The sequence below is a fragment of the Mus caroli genome, chromosome 2 (assembly GCF_900094665.2).
Source record: "Mus caroli chromosome 2, CAROLI_EIJ_v1.1, whole genome shotgun sequence".
Classification (NCBI taxonomy): Eukaryota; Metazoa; Chordata; class Mammalia; order Rodentia; family Muridae; genus Mus; species Mus caroli.
Genome location: NC_034571.1, coordinates 113926544 through 113944188, shown reverse-complemented (window position 1 = coordinate 113944188; position 17645 = coordinate 113926544). Strand labels below are relative to the sequence as shown.

Genomic DNA, 17645 nt, shown 5'->3' with positions numbered 1-17645 from the left:
CTCTCTCTCTCTCTCTCTCTCTCTCTCTCTCTCTCTCTCTCTCTCTCTCTGCAAACCCTCTGGTTTTGTTTCCTTTCCTTGCTTACATGAGCTAGGTTATCTCAAAGTTCCTTTCCAGTGGGTCATCCCATAGGCCCAGAGTACGATGTTCATTCTATTGCATGGTACACCCAGAGATTAGAATCCAAAGAGTCCATATCCTTTACTTCACAGCAACCCAGTGGAGCCAATCAATGAAGCCAGGTAGGGACTCCTGTGGGCAAAGGTGGCAAAAGAAATGCTCAGGCACTGGAGCAAGGAGTTGGCACATGTCAGGCCAGCTGCACAGCTCCAGACTGTCTAGACAGGGTGGATAGAGTCTGTGTTGCTCAAGACATTTGGGCTGAGAATTTTGGGGTATGTGAGACATTTAGGCTGAGAGTTTCAGGGTCCATGATACCTAGTAGCAATGTGTCAAACAAACCAAAGTTCTCTGGATTCCATGGAGAGACCTTAGATGCCCCAGATATGAAGTGACAATGACAGTTACAGGTTGCTGTGAAGGTCAGATGAGAAAGTGGATTCAACAGTAAAGTGTGAGGTACCCTAATCCCTTTACTTTCTTGGTGCCTCTATTTCTGAGGGTTGGGGGGGGGGCAAAAAGTTCACTTGGGTCTTCTGATTCCAGCTGACCTTTGTGGTTCAGCACCATCAGACCCTCAGCACCATCTCCCTAGACCTAAACCAGGAGCTACATACCAGGAGACCAGAACATTCTCAGGGGCATACCAGAAATTCCTGGCAAGGCTGGAATCAGTTCCCAGGTTTCTCTGGGTCTTAGAAAGGTCTGGCGCTTCCTCCTCATGCCCCTGGTTGATCTGGCCTGTTCCCTGGGGGTGACAGATAAGTGATCTACTCAGGTGTCCCAGTCCCAAGGACACAGCCCTGCCTCAGTCCACAGAGGAAAGTCAGCTGCTCATGGATTTAGCCCAGCTACTCTGAACAAGGGACATGCTGCTGGGATCAGAGCTACCTCCCTGTCACCCCATACTTCCCCCACACCCAGTGACTAATGGTCTACAGGAACCTAATGGAAGGCTAAACCTATAAATTACCTCCTTGGGCACAGAGCCCAGGTTTTGGTTTTTTTTTTTTTTTTTGGTTTTTTCGAGACAGGGTTTCTCTGTATAGTCCTGGCTGTCCTGGAACTCACTTTGTAGACCAGGCTAGCCTCGAACTCAGAAATCCACCTGCCTCTGCCTCCCAAGTGCTGGGATTAAAGGCGTGCGCCACCACGCCCGGCTTAGCCCAGGTCTTATTCAGATACAAGGTCCAGGCAAAAGAGTCACTATTGCTTTCCTGGTCCCAGATGGACTCTGTGCCTCTGTGGCTCTGTTTTTCTTTCTTTCTTTCTTTCTTTCTTTCTTTCTTTCTTTCTTTCTTTCTTTCTTTCTTTGTTTTGGGGCGCAGAGGTGGGGGTTTTCTTTCTTTTATTCCTTTTTATTTTTATTTTTAAAAATTGTGTGTGTGGTTGTTGCCTGCATGTATACCTGTTCACTGTGTGCATGCTTAGTGCCTGTAGAGGTCAGGAGAGGACATTAGCTCTCCTGGAACTGGAGTTATAGATGGCTGTGAGCCTCCATGTGGGTGCTGGGAACCAAACCTGGGGCCTCTGCAAGAGCAGGCAGTGCTCTTTAACTGCTGAGCCATCTCTCCAACCGCCCCCCCCCCTTTAATCTTTTGTTGATTTCTTTCTTTTTTAGAAGGGCACACGAAATTTATTGGGAAGCTAAAGAACAGCTCTCTGCAGCAGGAAGCAGTTTTGAAAGAGTTGTCCCGCTGTGGTTTTTTCCTCTCCCCTTTCTGATCCAGTGGCACCCATACACAGGTGCCTCCTGACCATAAATTCTCTGGGCAGGATGGACATGAATGCCCCGACCTCTGCTCCAGGTATTACAACTGCCCTAGGAGTGAAGATACTCTAAAAGACACCTGTACCCTTTGACAATCAGATTGTGAAACAATGAATTCCAAGGAATTGGAATATCTCCAGGAATCTTACGCTGGAAGACAGAGAAGTCTGACTTCTGGCGCCAGCCAGTGAGGAAAGAGATTTCACACAGTTCTGACGAACCTGCTGGAGAGACTTGGAGAAGAAACAATAGACCACACCTTGGCTGGGGCTGCTTAGCTATGCATATTTATTTTAAAATATCAGCTGAATGAGGGCTACAACAATAGGTAGACAAAATGGAGGCGGGCCACGGCAGACTGAGGGACCAGAGGACAGGCCCACAGGTCCCAAACCTACACAATGACAGGCAACTGAGGAATGCTGGGAGTGGGAGAGATAGTCTGCCCCAGGGAAGAGCCTTGAAAACATGCATGCAAGTAACATTAGACAGACTGAGCAGGCTGTATTTAGGAATGTATGTAAATCCATATATGCACATTAACGATAGTTATTGGGGGGGGGGAAGGCCATGAATTTGAAAAAGCAATGAGGAATATCTGGGAGAGTTTGAAAGTGGGTGGGGATGGAGTAAGTGTATGATAATCTCAAAAATAAAGAAAATAAAATGAATGTTGGAGGTAGGAGAAAGAAGCTCACTGGGCGGTGGTGCTCATGGTGCCAACAGCAGTGTGGTTTCTCTTTTATGTTCCTTAAATATTTCCATGTAGTTTTAAATAATAAAACCTACAAATATTCAAATATTCACTATACAGTCTTTACCTAAAGAAGTAATCGGGTGAAATGAGAGGAGACAGACATGAGCACTCCCCAAGTGTGGAGTGCATTCTTACTGTAGAGATGAGTGAGGGAGCAGGCAAAGGGAAGAGACCAGGCTGAACATAGCAGGCAGACTAAAGTGGACCATGAAAGTAGAGAGAGAGAGAGAGGAAGAGAGAGAGAGAGAGCGCGCGTGCACAAGAGCAGAGCAGCCGACTGAGAGATGTGCCCTAGCCAAGAGGCCAAAACGGGACTGATTAGCCATAGATTTGTGACTAGGCTGGGGAAGAGAAGCCTTTGAGAGGGAGAGGTTTAGGGTAGGAGGCAGGGGTGAGGAGAGCTGGGAGGAGTCACAGGTACTGAGTGAGACTTGTCTTGTCCCAGGTTTCATCGACACATAACAATAATGATTTACCCAGAATTAAAATTGCTTTATAGACCCTGTGTTAAAAAAAACTATAAAAAATATTTCACGTTTATTTTAATTTGCTATTTGTGTATGCATGTCTGAGTGTGGGTTTGTATACTTGAGTGCAGTGCCCATGTAGGTCAGAAGAGGGCACTGTGCCCCCTGGAAGTGGAGTTACTGGAGTTGTGAGCTTCCATGTGGATGCTGGGACCCAAACTCTAGTCTTTTGCAAGAGCAGCAAGTACTCTTAACCACTGAGCCATCCCTCCCTATACAAACTTCTTGAACTTCATATCAGGTCTCAAATACGAACGTGAAGGGTTTGTGTCCCTGGATATCTTTGTTTGTTTTCCCAGTGTGGCCACATTGAATTAACGACTCCTTTCACTATTATCTGTTTAATTGGCTTGTTGAGGACAGGAAGCCAAGCCTGGCTTGTTAGAGATGCCAGGGCCCAGCTTCTGGCCCTACCCACTCTGGTAACTGTATGGGGAGGGCCGGAGGCAGGGGCAGGCCACTCACTGTGCTCAGCCACCACTACTCTCAAGTCCTGCTCACCCTGGCCGCTGCTCATCTTCCTGCCTCTGCCTGTTCTTATCTCTGCGTGTGGCCGTGGTTCAGGGACTGATCCTTTGTTCATGCCTGGGCCATCTTTCAATTTATCCACTCCACCAGGCAACTAATATGAAATGGGCAAGTGGCTATATTTTAGATACAAAATTAACCAGTTTCTTTCTTTTTTTTTTTTTTTTAAATGGAGTTCTGCGGCATTCAAAGGCTAGCCTAGTAGTTCAAACTCCAGTTTGGTAGAAAATGTTTGGAAGGCTTCCTAGGATGATGATCTAGTCAGAGGCATAGAGAAAGTAGGCAAGACAGAGAATGTGTGTGTGTGTGTGTGTGTGTGTGTGTGTGTGTGTGTGAGAGAGAGAGAGAGAGAGAGAGAGAGGTCTCCATCAGAGAACTGAGGGGGCATTGGCCTACCTGAGATCCAGTAGGGGAGAGAAAGATGATCCTCAATGGCTTGTGGGGATGCTGAGAAGTTTAGACCTCATTCATTGTTGGATCTTGAGCAGGGGACTGTTTGTTTGAACTGGCTCTTCAGACAAAATCAGTAGTAAAGAATCTGGATAAAGGAGGGTGGGAAGTCGTCGAGGTGTTGTTATCTAGACAAGCTGGTATTTCAGTGAAGCAGAGTTGAGGGACACGAGGGGAAGAGGCAGATGTGGAGTTAATCAGGGGTTGATCTGGACCAAGGGAGGCACCGAGAAGAGAAATGGCCCTGATCTCACCTTCATGGCCTCTGTGCAGTATCCTCACCACCAAGACCAGAAACGCAGGAGAAAAGGCAGCTGTGCTAAGAGAAAGCAGGGAAGGAATCACTTGGATGCACTGGGCGTCAAGCATCACAAGTTGGCAAAGAAGAGGGGACTGCAGGTCACAGTTCTGGGGATCACCTAAGTCATGGGGTGGAGGGTAGAGGGAGAACAGGTGAGTTCCTGAGACAGCCCTGAGGAGCACCAATGTGGGCATGAGAAGAAAATGACAGACTAGGTGGTGGCAGGGAAATAAAAAGAGAAATGAAAGAGAGGAGAGATAATGGGAGAGAGAGAGAGAGAGAGAGAGAGAGAGAGGAGGGAAGAGAGGGACGGGAGGGAAGGAGTGGAAGAGAGAAGGGTCTGCATGCTCAGAGTTCTAGAAGGTTCCTCAAGATAAAAGCAGGCAAGGGTTCCTGGCCTTCAGAGGGAGTAGATGAGACGTGTCAGGGGACTGGGGACAGAAAGTAGATGGGAGGAGGTGAAGCGGGGAGAGCAAAGCAGTACACGAGCACTGAGCAGACAGAACTGGGAGGAAAGGCAGCAGCCCCAGGGGCTAATAGGCTGAGGGAAGCTGAGTACTGAAGGTGTGTGCAAATGTGTTAGAAAGTGAGTTGGGGCCACAGGTGGCCACTCAGCATGCTTGAGGTCCTGGGTTCAATCCCCAGCACAGCAGCAAACCAATGACCTTGGAGAACTGTATTTATGTGTCTGTACGTTATAAAAGCTGATTAGCCACAGAGAATTGAAAACACAGGAAAGAAAATGACCCCTATGGATAAGTTCCTCAGAGGACCTAGAAATCAGGAGACACAGGAAGAAGTAAGTCAAGGGAGGAAAGGCAGAGTGGGTGGGTATCCCGCCCACTTCTTCACACAGGATCCTGCTTTATCTTCGCCCTTTCTGACTTGCTCCTTAATACAACATAGCCCCCCACGACCCCCTCTCTGAGTGCCTTGGGTATTGAGGGAGGATCACTTTATCAGGAAGCTACATTCTTATCTTGTCTTTTTCATTCATTTAAAAACTTTTAATTTTATGTGTATGTATGTATGTATGTATGTATGTATGTATGTATGTGCCACATGCATGCCTGGTGCCTGCAGGAGGCGAGAGAAGGACACCAGATAACCTGGAACTGGCATTTAATACAGTGTGAGCCTCCCCTGCCCCAGGAAAATCCCGGGACTCACGCTCAGATCCCCGGGGAAAATAGCCCACACTCTTAATTTCTGGACTCCCTCTCCAGCCCCACCTCTGCTAGTTTTATTTGAGATTCACTGTGGGCCTGGAAGGTCTCACTTGAAATAGTGCCGCTGCCTGAAAAAAAAGTCATACCAAGGACAGTCCAGAGTGGGTTCTGTTTGTGCTTACACTCCAGAAACAGAGGGCTCAAGTGCAAGGGCTGGCCAAGGCTCTCTTGGTTGGGAGTAATAGTCTCACAACTCGGGCCCTGACACTCTTTCCCGCAGAGACACAGTCCCCTTCATCCCCATGGAGGCCCCATCTGTTCACCAGTTCCTCCTGGCTCCCTGACCATAGCACCACTGCCCGAGAGCTATCGAAAGTCCAATAGCACAAAAGCCCTGATGGAACCACAGCCTCCACACCTCCTCTCAGCTGTGCAACACTGCCAAGAAAAACCAGAGGGCAGAGCACAAGTGAGAAAACCAGTTGTGCTCTGCCCTGTCAGAGGTGGCAGTGCAGCAGCTGGCCCCACCTCCAGTGTCTCTCGAGCCTCGGCATGGAAGGGGAAGCAGCCACTCCAGGATCAGTTTCCTGAAGCTCCAATCCATCCAGCTGTCTGTGGGGGAGCAGCCCAGGAGCCAGGAGGAGCCACCATGGCCCAAGGTAGGGAAGCCACACGCGGTGGGTAGAAAATGGGGACAGTGAAGATCCAGAGACATCAAGGGCAGGAGGTTGGATAAACAATAAGGACAATAATAAGCTGATCTAGGCAGGAAGCCAAGAGCCCTCAGGATTCATTGGTCCCCTAAGAACCAGGAGGCAGGGTGAAGGCAAACACGGCTGCATGCTACCATGCCTCCTCCACAATAGAGTGGATGAGCAAGGCAAGGGATTAGGGCATTAGGGCATTAGGATTCCTGTCCTGTGACACTAGCTAACTTCTTCACACTGGCCAAGTCTCTTCTGTGCTTCCTGCCTCCGTGTCAGGGTTCAGACCATGTTAAAGTTCTATAAATCCTCCTGTCTTTTCTTTTCCCATCATCCTTTTCTGTTTACATCATCCTCTTTTGTCTAGATGAAGAACACTCTGAAGATGAAATGATTACATGAAGCCAACTCTAAGGGATGCATTTTAACTTACTCTACCAGTGTGACAAGGTCACTTCTATTTACTATAAACAATATAATAAATATTTTACTATTTCGTGAATTTTATGTAAAATGTAAAAATTCAATTACAAAGGAAATATATGAGGACTGAATTAGAGTAAAATAAAGTAATGATTGCAGGTAAAGTTCTAAGTACCTCAACTTCATCTTGAATAACCGTTGTTGTCTCCAGTCTTTGGTGGAGACATTAGCATTTGTGTAAGTGCTGAATGTAATCAGTTGGATCAACACATGTTACAAATCCAGATATTCTCATACTATATAAATATAAACTTATTTTTTTCACTAATAGCATGTCTTGTAGCATTAGGTCTACCTCTCAGCAGTTTCCATTTTGCATGGTATTCTACAGTGTATGATCTATTCATCTTGTCTTCTTTTAATGGATGCTTAGATTATCCCCATTTTTTTTTAGATAGAGAAGCAGTTTTACAGTCAGCGTCCTTATGCGTGCTTCTGGGTACTCATGAGGAAATGTCTCTCTAGATAGTTATGATGATCACCAACTTTGTAAGTTCTTCCCCGGTTACTTCCTTGTTATTTCTTTCTTTCTCTCCTCACTTCAAGAAGTACTCTAATCAAAAATGAACATACCATTTGAACATAGATAAGCAAAATATGGTATTTCAAAATAATGGAATATTGTTTGGTCATGAAAATGAAAGCTAAGCACAATGTTTGGGTGCAGAGCATCCATGTGTCATAGTTGGAGGTTGACTTGGCCTGTAGTGTCTCTGGAGAATAGGATGTGTTTGAAGTGCTTCCTGTTAGGCAGGTGTTGCTCCACCTGATGGGTAACCTTAGTCATGCACAGACCTGAGCCAGTTAGTGCTCTTTGCTCAGTCAACTGGTCTCCTAAGGGATGAGCTGCTGCTGCTCCTGCTGCTGCTGCTGCTCCTGCACCTCTTCTTCTTCTTCTTCTTCTTCTTCTTCTTCTTCTTCTTCTTCTTCTTCTTCTTCTTCTTCTTCTTCTTCTTCTTCTTCTTCTTCTTNCTTCTTCTTCTTCTTCTTCTTCTTCTTCTTCTTCTTCTTCTTCTTCTTCTTCTTCTTCTTCTTCTTCTTCTTCTTCTTCTTCTTTTTCGAGACAGGGTTTCTCTTTATAACCCTGGCTGTCCTGAAACTCACTTTGTAGACCAGGCTGGCCTTGAACTCAGATATCTGCCTGCCTCTGCCTCCGGAGTGCTGGGATTAAAGGCGTGCACCACCACCCGGCCTCTTTCTCCTCCTCCTCCTCCTTCACCTCCTCCTCCTCCTTCTCCTCCTCCTCCTCCTTCTCCTCCTCCTCCTCCTCCTCTCCTTCTTCTCCTTCTCTTCCTCACCCTCCTCTTCCTCCTTCTTTTCTTCATTATTATCAGAAAAAGTCAAGTTATTTTCCTATTGGCAAGGCTAGGATGTTCTTCTGAACATGAGTGAAAGTCAGCAATGGACAGCAGCTGTTGGGCAATGAAAGAAATTCTGCCTTGAGACACAAAGCTGTGTTTAACATAAGACAAAGTGTGGTAAAGGCTAGATAGTAGACAGGACCCAGATAAATTACTGAGAGAATCTAAACCATGAAATAAATGCAACTGGTTTTACATAAGATAGAGAATTCTTCAATTAGCAAACATGTCCATGAACCTATGCACCTATATATGTCAAGTCAATATTAAGTGTGCTCATGCAGTTCTGAAAGTGTCATGATTATCTAGTCTCAAAACATCATCATCTCAGAAAGAAGTGGTCCAGAGCCAGGTGTGGTGGTGCACGCCTTTAATCCCAGCACTCTGGAGGCAGAGGCAGAAGTATCTCTGAGAGTTTGAAGTCAGTCTGGTCTACAGAATGTGTTCCGAGACAGCCAAGACTGTGTAGCTATGTAGAGAGGACCTGTCTTAGAAGGAAGAGGAGGAGGAAGAGGAGGAAGAGGAAGAGGAGGAGGAGGAGAAAGAGAAGAGAGGCATTCAGGTCCTTAATCTATTTTCAAATCCTGCAGCCATTTCATAGAAAAGGCATCATACAAAATGAGCCCTCTTAGGTCTGATTCCTTTCAACACTATAATGTTTTTAAGGTCCATTCATGTTGTAATGTGCTCAGCTTACACAAGTCCATATTCTTTATTCATCAGCTGGTAGATATTTGTGTTGTTTGAACTTTTCAGGTATCCCTGTATAATGTTGCTATCAGCATCTGCATGTGGTTTTGGTGTGAGTGTGTACGTTCACTGTATGGTGGTGTACTGTAAGAAGCTAGATCATATGATAACTGCGGTCAACATTTTAAGGAACTGCTAGTGTTCTCCAAAGTGCCGTGTCATTTTGTAAAACCACAAGCAAAGTATGAGTGTCTCAAAGTACTGCATCCTGCCAGCACTTGCTAGTGTCTGTTTTCTTACCATAGCATCCTCACAGGTGTGAAGTAACAGTTCAGGTATGTTTGCCTAACAACCTGAGCGTCCTTCCATGTGCTTAGTGTCTTTTTCCTATCTCGTTTAGAGAAAGATCTATTCACACTGGTGCCCACATTGGGTGGGGAGACAGGCCATAAGGAGCATTTAGCAGCCATGGGACAATCTTCAGGAGTTGGTTCTTTTCGTTTACCACATGGGTCCCAGGGATAAAATTAGGTTGTTAGCCTTATGCAATACGTGCTTCACCTACTCACTAGTGAGCCATCTTATTAGATACAGGTACCCAGTTTTCCATTTGGGCTCCTTATTTTTGTTTTGTCGGATTGATCCATCCATCCATCCATCCATCCATCTACCTAGTTACAAATACCTTATTAGCTATATGATTTACAAATACATCCTCACATTCTGTGGATTATATTTTCACATTATTATAACATTAAAGGAGAAATGTTGTTAAGTTCTGTGAAGTCCAACTTACTCAAGTTTCCCCACTGATTCTGCTTCTCCTGACTAAGAGGCCGTTGCCTAGTTCAAGATGAGGAGGATGTAGCTGTTTTCTTCTATGGGTTTTAGCTCTCACATCCAGATCTTTGACCCATTGAGTTATTTTCTTTTTATATCAGCGAAGTGGGAAGTGAACTTCATTCTTTTTTATTAACATTTCTAGTATTTATTTCTTTACTTTATATGTATTAGTGTTTCCCTGGATATTTGTATGGGCACCATGTGTATGCTTGGTGCCCACAGGAGTCAGAAGAAGGCATGAGATCCCCTGGACCTGGAGTTACAGGGACTTATGAGCTGTCAGGTGGGTGCTGAGAACTGAACCTGGGTCCTCTGCAAGAGCATCCTGTGCTCTTATCTACAGAGCTGACAGTCCTGACACTTCATTTTTCACATGTGAATATTCATTTATCCCAACACCATTTTTTGAAGAGAATTTTTCTATATTCAAGGGTGTTGGATTACACCAATTAATCTGGTCCATTCCTTTTTTTAAATCAAGGCCAGGATGGAGTAGGTAGGTTTCTGTCCTTTTTCCCTTACATCTAGTGTTAATACATCCCTTTCACATTCATGGCCTCTTCTTGTTTGTTTGTTTGTTTGTTTGTTTGTTTGTTTGTTTGTTTGTTTTTTGAGACAGGGTTTCTCCATATAGCTCTGGCTGTCCTGGAACTCACTTTGTAGACCAGGCTGGCCTCGGACTCAGATATCTGCCTGCCTCTGCCTCCGGAGTGCTGGGATTAAAGACGTGCACCATGACGCCCGGCTTCATGGCCTCTTCTTATACTATTACTGTTTAATACACACATATAAAACCACCTGAGGGTCTGCAGAGATGGCTTAGTGGTTAAGAGCACTGACTGCTGTTCTGAAGGTCCTGCGTTCAAATCCCAGCAACCACATGGTGGTTCATAACCATCCGTAATAAGATCTGACTCCCTCTCCTGGTGTGTCTGAAGACAGCTACAGTGTAGTTACATAAAATTAATTTTTAAACCCCACCTGAGTGAATTTGGTGTTGTCCCATATACACTGATCTGTGTCCATGCTAATGCTGCCCCCACATTGCCTTGATTACTACTAGCTTTATAGTAAAACTTAAAGTGTAGATGTGCAAGCCCTTTGTTTTAAGATTGCCTTAGTGCTGAACATAGTGAATGACTGTAATCCCAACACACTGGAGGCTGAGGCAGGAGGACTGTTATGAGTTCTAGGCTACATAGCAAGATACTCTGGTAGCCTTCCCCTCCAAGAAGAAAGAAAAAGATTGTGTTGACTATTATGGATCCTTTCTTCTTCTCCTCACATAATTTTATGATCCACTTGTTAATTCCTGCAAAATGGCAGCTGAGCTTAAAATGTTCAATTAAACATTTTTGAGACTTTTATCCCCCTGCAACCCCTCCCATGCCACCAGCCCTCTGAAACTCATGATCGCTTCTTCTTTAGTTGTTATTGTCACGGATACATTAACATACGTACAAAACCTTCTGAAGTCATTTAGTGTTACTTGTATATACGTGTGCTTAGGACTGACAACTTGGAATTGGCTTGGCTAAGCAATTGTAGAGCTCTTCCCTGAAGAAAATTGATATTCTCCCCTCCCCCAGCTTCTCTGTCATGTCTACAAGACACCAGTTAGCAGCAGGTGTCCTGGTTCTCTGACTCTTACAATCTCTCCTCCCTTTTACGAGTCTCCCTGAGACTTAGGTTCAGGGGCTGACATTGTAGGTATTATCAATGGGGTGGGCAGTTGGGTTTTTGAGTTTTTGATAAGTATTGTGTTGAATCCAGAGTCAACTATCAGTAGCATAATACTGACATTTGAGTGATACTATCTTCTAACCCATGGACATGGAACATTTTTCCATTATTTAAATGAATTTCTCTAAGTGATAATTTGTGGAAAAAGTTTTGCATTCTATTGGAAACGTGTTACTATTCTTGCTACTATAAATGAAATTACTTTTACATTTTTCTCAGGTTATTCATTGTAAGTATATGAAAATGCAGTTGAATTTGCATATTGTTATTGCATGCATCCTGAAGTCTCTTGTTGCTGTGAATTCTAATTTTGGAGTATTATTATTCTTACATCATGTGTGAATGGAGATGACTTTATTTATTTCTAATCTGAATGTCTTTGATCTCTTATCCTTGCCTAATGATCCAGGATGAAACCTCCAGCACACTTTGTCTTTAACAAGACAGGAGCAGGCAAGAACACACAAATCCTTAAGTTGTTCTTTATCTTAACAGGAAAGTGTTTAGTGTTTCACTATTAAATATGACTAACTGTGGACTTTTATAGATACCATTTATCATAATAAGGGACTCCCTCCCTCCTTAGTTTGTTGAATAATTTTTTAACATGAAAGGGTGTTAGACTTTGCCAAACGATTTAGTTCATTAGTTTTTTTAATCGACACACAGCCAAGAGAAAGCAGATACATCTCTGTCCTCAGCTTACATCCAATGTTGGAAAGCAGACAAAAAGTAGCTAAGAGCTGGGTGTGGTGGCACATACCTGCCATCCCAGAGCTCCAAGGCCTGAACAAAGAGGATCAAGAGTTTGCAGCCGGCCTTGGCTGTAGAAGGAGACACAAGAAGAAATAACAAAGATGGCTCGGTAATTGAGAGCACTGGCTTCTCTTCCAGAGGACATGGGTTCAATTCCCAGCACCCACATGACAGCTCACAATTGTCTGTAACCCTAGTTCCAGAGAATCTGGCACCCTCACACAGACATACTTGAAGGCAAAACACCAATGCACATAAACTACCAATAAATTAATCTTAAAAAAAAAAAACCAAAGAATATCTGAATTCCTTATGCTGAGGCTGAGAAGAACAGACATTCAAGAAGAACAAATGTATTGACGTAAATGAGCTTATGAGCATGACACAGGCATTAACTAGTCAGCGTAAGCAGTTAAGATTAAGAGTGATTCAGTTCGGTGCTGTAGAGTGCACAAAATGGGAAGAAGGGTAGACCCATTCAGGCAGGTTTCATGAAGGAGGGAGGGAGGGAGGGAAGGAGGGAGGGAGGGAGGGAGGTCTTTGGGACAGGTAGGATTTGGCTGAGCTGTGGAGGGATGTTCTCATTTGCTTTCTGTTGCTGTGCTAAAACACTGACCAAAAGCAGCTTAGGGGAGGAAAGGGTTTATTTGACTTAACAGATTATACTCCATCACTGAGGAAAGCCAAGGTAGGAACCTGGAGGCTGGAACTGAAGCAGAGGCCATGCAAGAGTCTGCTTACTGTCTTGCTTCCCCGGCTTGCTCAGCTGCCTATCTTATACCACCTAGAACCACCTGCCCAGAGATGGTTCCACTACTAGTGGACTGGGCCCTTCCACCTCAACCATCAATCAAGAAAACGCCCCATAGACATATCCAGAGGCCAATATGATGGAGGCAGTTCCTCAGTTAAGATTCCCTCTTCCCAGATGTGTTTAGGATTGTGTCAAGTTGACATATTAACTATGACAGAGGATGTTCTGAAATGAGGCCATAGCAGGAATAGAATAGGAAGACAGGCTGCCTGGAGGAAAGGACCAGTTCTGGAAGTGGTGAGAATTGAGAATAAAATATCACATGTACGGCTAATGAATGTGCTATGTACGACGGACTGGAGAGAGTCCCTTAGGACTTTTAAAGCAAAAGAGATGGCGTGATGAACTGTGAGGGAAGGTGGCTGGTATGGTAAGGGAAGTGGTGGGAGAGATGCTTGGGGCAGGAAAACGCTCAGAGCTTATTAAAGTCACTAAGGGTGAGATGAGGAGAGTGGGCCCTTGGAAAGGGACAACTGACCCAGGCAAACTGCAAGGGGTGGCTGGGAGTACTTGGTCACATAGGAAGTGACAGGCTGAAGAGATGGGTGAGCCTGATGGAACTCAGGTGACTGGGGACCATGGCAAGAGGACAGTCAAACAAGAAGCCATCTGATACTGTCCTCTGGGAGAGGCATACTAGAGAACACCTTGTTTACTCTGTTTTGGCAGAAGCTCTTGAAGACTTTCTGATCTTGAGTATGCAGACAATCAGGGCACTGGACACTTGGTATTGGTGGTTGTAAAGAACCAGCAAGTTGCTAAAAGTGGGGCAGCTGTTCTAGAGGCAGGCAACCCAGAAGCCTGCTCCCAGGTTCAAGGACAAGTGAGACTGGTAACTTGAATCCCAGGAAGTGGGGATCAGGCTATATCTGAAGGCTGGGCTGAAGGGAGCATCAAATCTGGGCAGGCCTACAAAATAAATTAGTCAGAAAACGAATGTGCCTACAGGTGTGTGCACGGAAGGGGTTGCTAGAGGGTAAAGGAAGTAGAGGAGGAAGAAAGAAAGGAAGAGGAAAGAAAGGGGTGTGTGTGCATGGCATCTCATATGATCCCCGACCTGGATCTATTAAGGTAGTGTTACAGACTCTATTCTACCAACATGGAAACTCAAGTGTAATTGCCAAGTTAATTCCTGGAGTTTGCATAACTGATAAGTGTGAACAAAACTGGACTGGTCTTCACAACCCTGATTTTTGTCTGTCCCAGGCTGCCCCATCACAGGACTAGAGGTGGCCCTCACAGACCTCCAGAGCTCCCAGAACAATGTTCAGCACCACACGGAAGAGATCAGTGTTGACCGGCTTGTTGTCCGCCGAGGCCAGGCATTCTCCATCACCCTGTACTTTAAGAATCGGGGCTTCCAGCCAGGCATGGACAGTATCATGTTTGTGGCTGAGACTGGTGAGGAACTGGCCCACAAGATGTGTGTACATATGTAGTTTGTGTGGTGTGTGTGTGTTTGTGTGTGTGTATGTATGTGTGGTATGTGTGTATATGTGTGATATCTATTGTGTATTTATGTGGTGTGTGTGTGTGTGGCGTGTGTGTGTGTGTGTGTGTGTGTGTGTGTGTGTGTATGTATGTGTGGTGTATGTGTGGTATGTGTGTATATGTGTGATATCTATTGTGTATTTATGTGGTGTGTGTGTGTGTGAAATGGACCATGTGGTGTGTGTATGTGTGAAGTGAACTGGAGTGTGTGTGTGTGAAGTATGTATAAAGTGAAGAATGTCTGTGTAGAGTGTATATGTGGAATATGCGTGTGTGTGGTATGTATGCATGCATGTATAAAGTAGAGCATCTGTGTGGTGTATGTATGTATGTATGTATGAAGTGGAGTGTATTGTGTTAGTGCATGTTCATTGAGTAGGCTCTTAGAGGAATGGAAGATCACCATAAAGAGTCTTGATTATTCTTCCCTCCTAGGACCCTTGCCCGATCTGGCCAAAGGGACTCGGGCAGTATTCAGCTTCACAGGCAGTGGTGGCCCAAGCCCCTGGATTGCGTCCCTGGAAGCCAACAGGGCCAACTCCCTGGAAGTGAGCCTCTGTGCTCCTCCCATAGCAGCCGTGGGCCGATACCTCCTGAAAATTCGGATCGACTCCTACCAGGGTTTTGTCACTGCCTACCAGCTGGGGGAGTTCATCCTGCTCTTCAATCCCTGGTGCCCAGGTGGGGCAGGGACCCGCTCGGGCTCCTTCACCTCTATCTCTCTGTCAGTGCCACCAGGTTTCCAGGCCCTGGTCCTTGGCCACCATAAGCTCCTTAATCCCTTGGATTCAGTACCTGACCTCCAACAACTAAGCTGGGGAGATCTTGATGTTTATTTACATATTTAGAATTTCTAAATTATGTTTGGATTAAATAGTAAACTACTATTAGGGGGTGCTGAGGAGATGGCTCAGTCATGAAGAGCACTGTCTGCTCTTCCAGAGGTCCTGAGTTCAATTCCCAGCAACCACATGGTGGCTTACAACCATCAATACTGGTATCTGATGACCTCTTCTGGTATGCAGGCATACATGCAGATATAGCACTCATACACAAAATAAGTAAGATCTTAAAAAAAAAAACTATTATGTTTAACTACCATTAACATATACCTTCATTATCTTTTTTGTTTTGTTTTGTTTTGTTTTTTTGTTTTTTTTTAGACAGGTTTCCTCTGTATAGCCCTGACTGTCCTGGAACTTACCTTGTAGACCAGGCTGGCCTCAAACTCAGAAATCCCCCTGCCATTGCCTCCCAAGTTCTGGGATTAAAGATGTGTGCCACCACCGCCCAGCCATTATCTATTTTTAAGTTAATTTGGACTTTTTAATTTTAAAGGTAATAAATGCGCACTATTTTGAATTATCTGAGGAAAGAAGCAAGTGATAAAAGTGAGAGGAAGTGAGAAAAGGAAAAGAGAGAAAAAAGAAAAAAAGAAAAAAGAAAGAAAAGAAAGGGGAGGGAGGGGAAGGAAAAAAATAAAGGGGAGCTATAGATTATAGATTTAGATGGAGAGAGAAGGGAGAGAAAGATAGGGGGAGGGGGGAAAGGAAAGTCTACATAATCTAAGATAGTCTCCTAGCTCCATTTTCTCAGTGGAAGCCTTGTTACTGTTCTCTGTGTAGCCTTATAGAACTATCTTATGCTTAAATATGTGCAAGTTTGTACACATCTGTAGCTTGAGGCCAGGACCACATAGTGAGTTTCACAGGACCGCATAGTTTTGGCTACAGAATGAGACCCTGTCAAACAACAGCAACAGCAGCAAAACCAAACACACACACACACACTTTTGGCCTCCAAGACTGGGCTTCAGAGGTGAACACGGGAACATAGGGTCTGTCTGAGTGGCAGGAGGACCTCATGCATGGCTTCTCTCCTGAGCTTGTATCCATGCCCTAGAGAGAACAAACATTGGGATAGAGGCAGAAAGCAGGTACAATCATGATCAACAGCTGCCACATCACTGGACCAGGGATGTTTGGCTGGGAAGATCCACCCTACAGTTCAGGGTCACTTCTGACTTCATTCATGAACCTCCTACTGTTCACCATACTAGTCCAAAGCTTGGACAGAACCCACCTCAGCATGGGGTCCTTCCTGTACCAGCTTCTCTCAGAACAGCCCCAGTTGCCCTCTCCAGAGAGCAGATTCTATGGGACTGTTTGGAAAGAAATGCACAAGGTGGCTTCTACTTTGTGTCTTCTCACTTTGATTCCCAGCGGATGCAGTGTATCTGGAGAGTGAACCCCAGAGGCAGGAGTATGTTGTGAACGATTATGGCTTCATCTACCAAGGGAGCAAGAGTTGGATCCGCCCATGCCCCTGGAACTATGGGCAGGTGAGTCTCAGACCACATACGTCCCAAACTCCTAGGGAAAGGGATCCAGACAGGGCAAACTGATTGTGCTAACTAAAGAGCCCGTGTGAGAAGCACCTCGGGTTGCTAGGGAAGCAGCCAAAAGAGAGAGGAGAGAGGGCTCTTTGCTGGTCACATCTACTTGACTAGGATTTAAGGGAGGAGCAGCTACGGGGCAGTAGAGGGTGGTGGGGGTGGGGCGCAATCATAATGGAAATGATCGCATCTGACATTTGTGCCTTACACTGAGTTTGCTGTGGGGTCTCACCTCTTACTCTGTCACTTTATCCTGACAACACTGCTGCTGAACCCAGTATCAAACAGTATTACACATATGCAGTCTGTATGTGCCCCTGGACATCTGTACCAGAAACAGAGCTGGTGAACAGTCTTCCGTGACCCCATGCCAATGCCTGTTAGTTTGTTTGTTTGCTTGCTTATTTGTTTTGACAATAGGCTTTTTTCATTATAAGGAATACATAATTGTTAGAACACAAGAAAGAAAGAAAGAAAGAAAGAGAGAGAGAGAGAGAGAGAGAGAGAGAGAGGAAGGGAGAGAGAGAGAGAGAGAGAGAGAGCAAACTTTGCAAACCTGGTTACCATGGTGAATGCCTGTATTACCAATGACTGAGAAGCTGAGGCAAGAGAACTTCTAGTTCGAGGCTAGCCTATGATGCATAGAAAAGTCCTTTCTGAAAAACAGGGGGTTGAGGGTGTGACTCAGTTGGTACTTACCTGACATGCACAAAGCCCTGAGTTTGATCCCCAGTACCACAT

The 17645-nt window shown here is 45.1% G+C and overlaps 1 protein-coding gene across 4 annotated transcripts in view; it reads left to right on the top strand.

Annotated features, from left to right (window-relative positions):
• Nucleotides 1-6104: 6104 nt before the first annotated feature.
• Nucleotides 6105-17645, top strand: part of Tgm5 (transglutaminase 5) — a 39270-nt gene continuing 27729 nt past the window's right edge. The window contains exons 1-4 of one of the 4 annotated variants that reach the window (XM_029474447.1): nt 6105-6283; nt 14225-14419; nt 14945-15190; nt 16732-16850. Coding sequence is in view for 3 of the 4 variants with exons in the window: in XM_021156274.1 (XP_021011933.1) it covers nt 6274-6283; nt 14225-14419; nt 14945-15190; nt 16732-16850 (570 nt within the window). In the remaining variant the exon portion in view is untranslated. The remainder of the gene's footprint in view (nt 6284-14224; nt 14420-14944; nt 15191-16731; nt 16851-17645) is intronic. The other 3 variants (XM_021156274.1, XM_021156275.1, XM_021156276.1) reach the window with 3 other exon arrangements.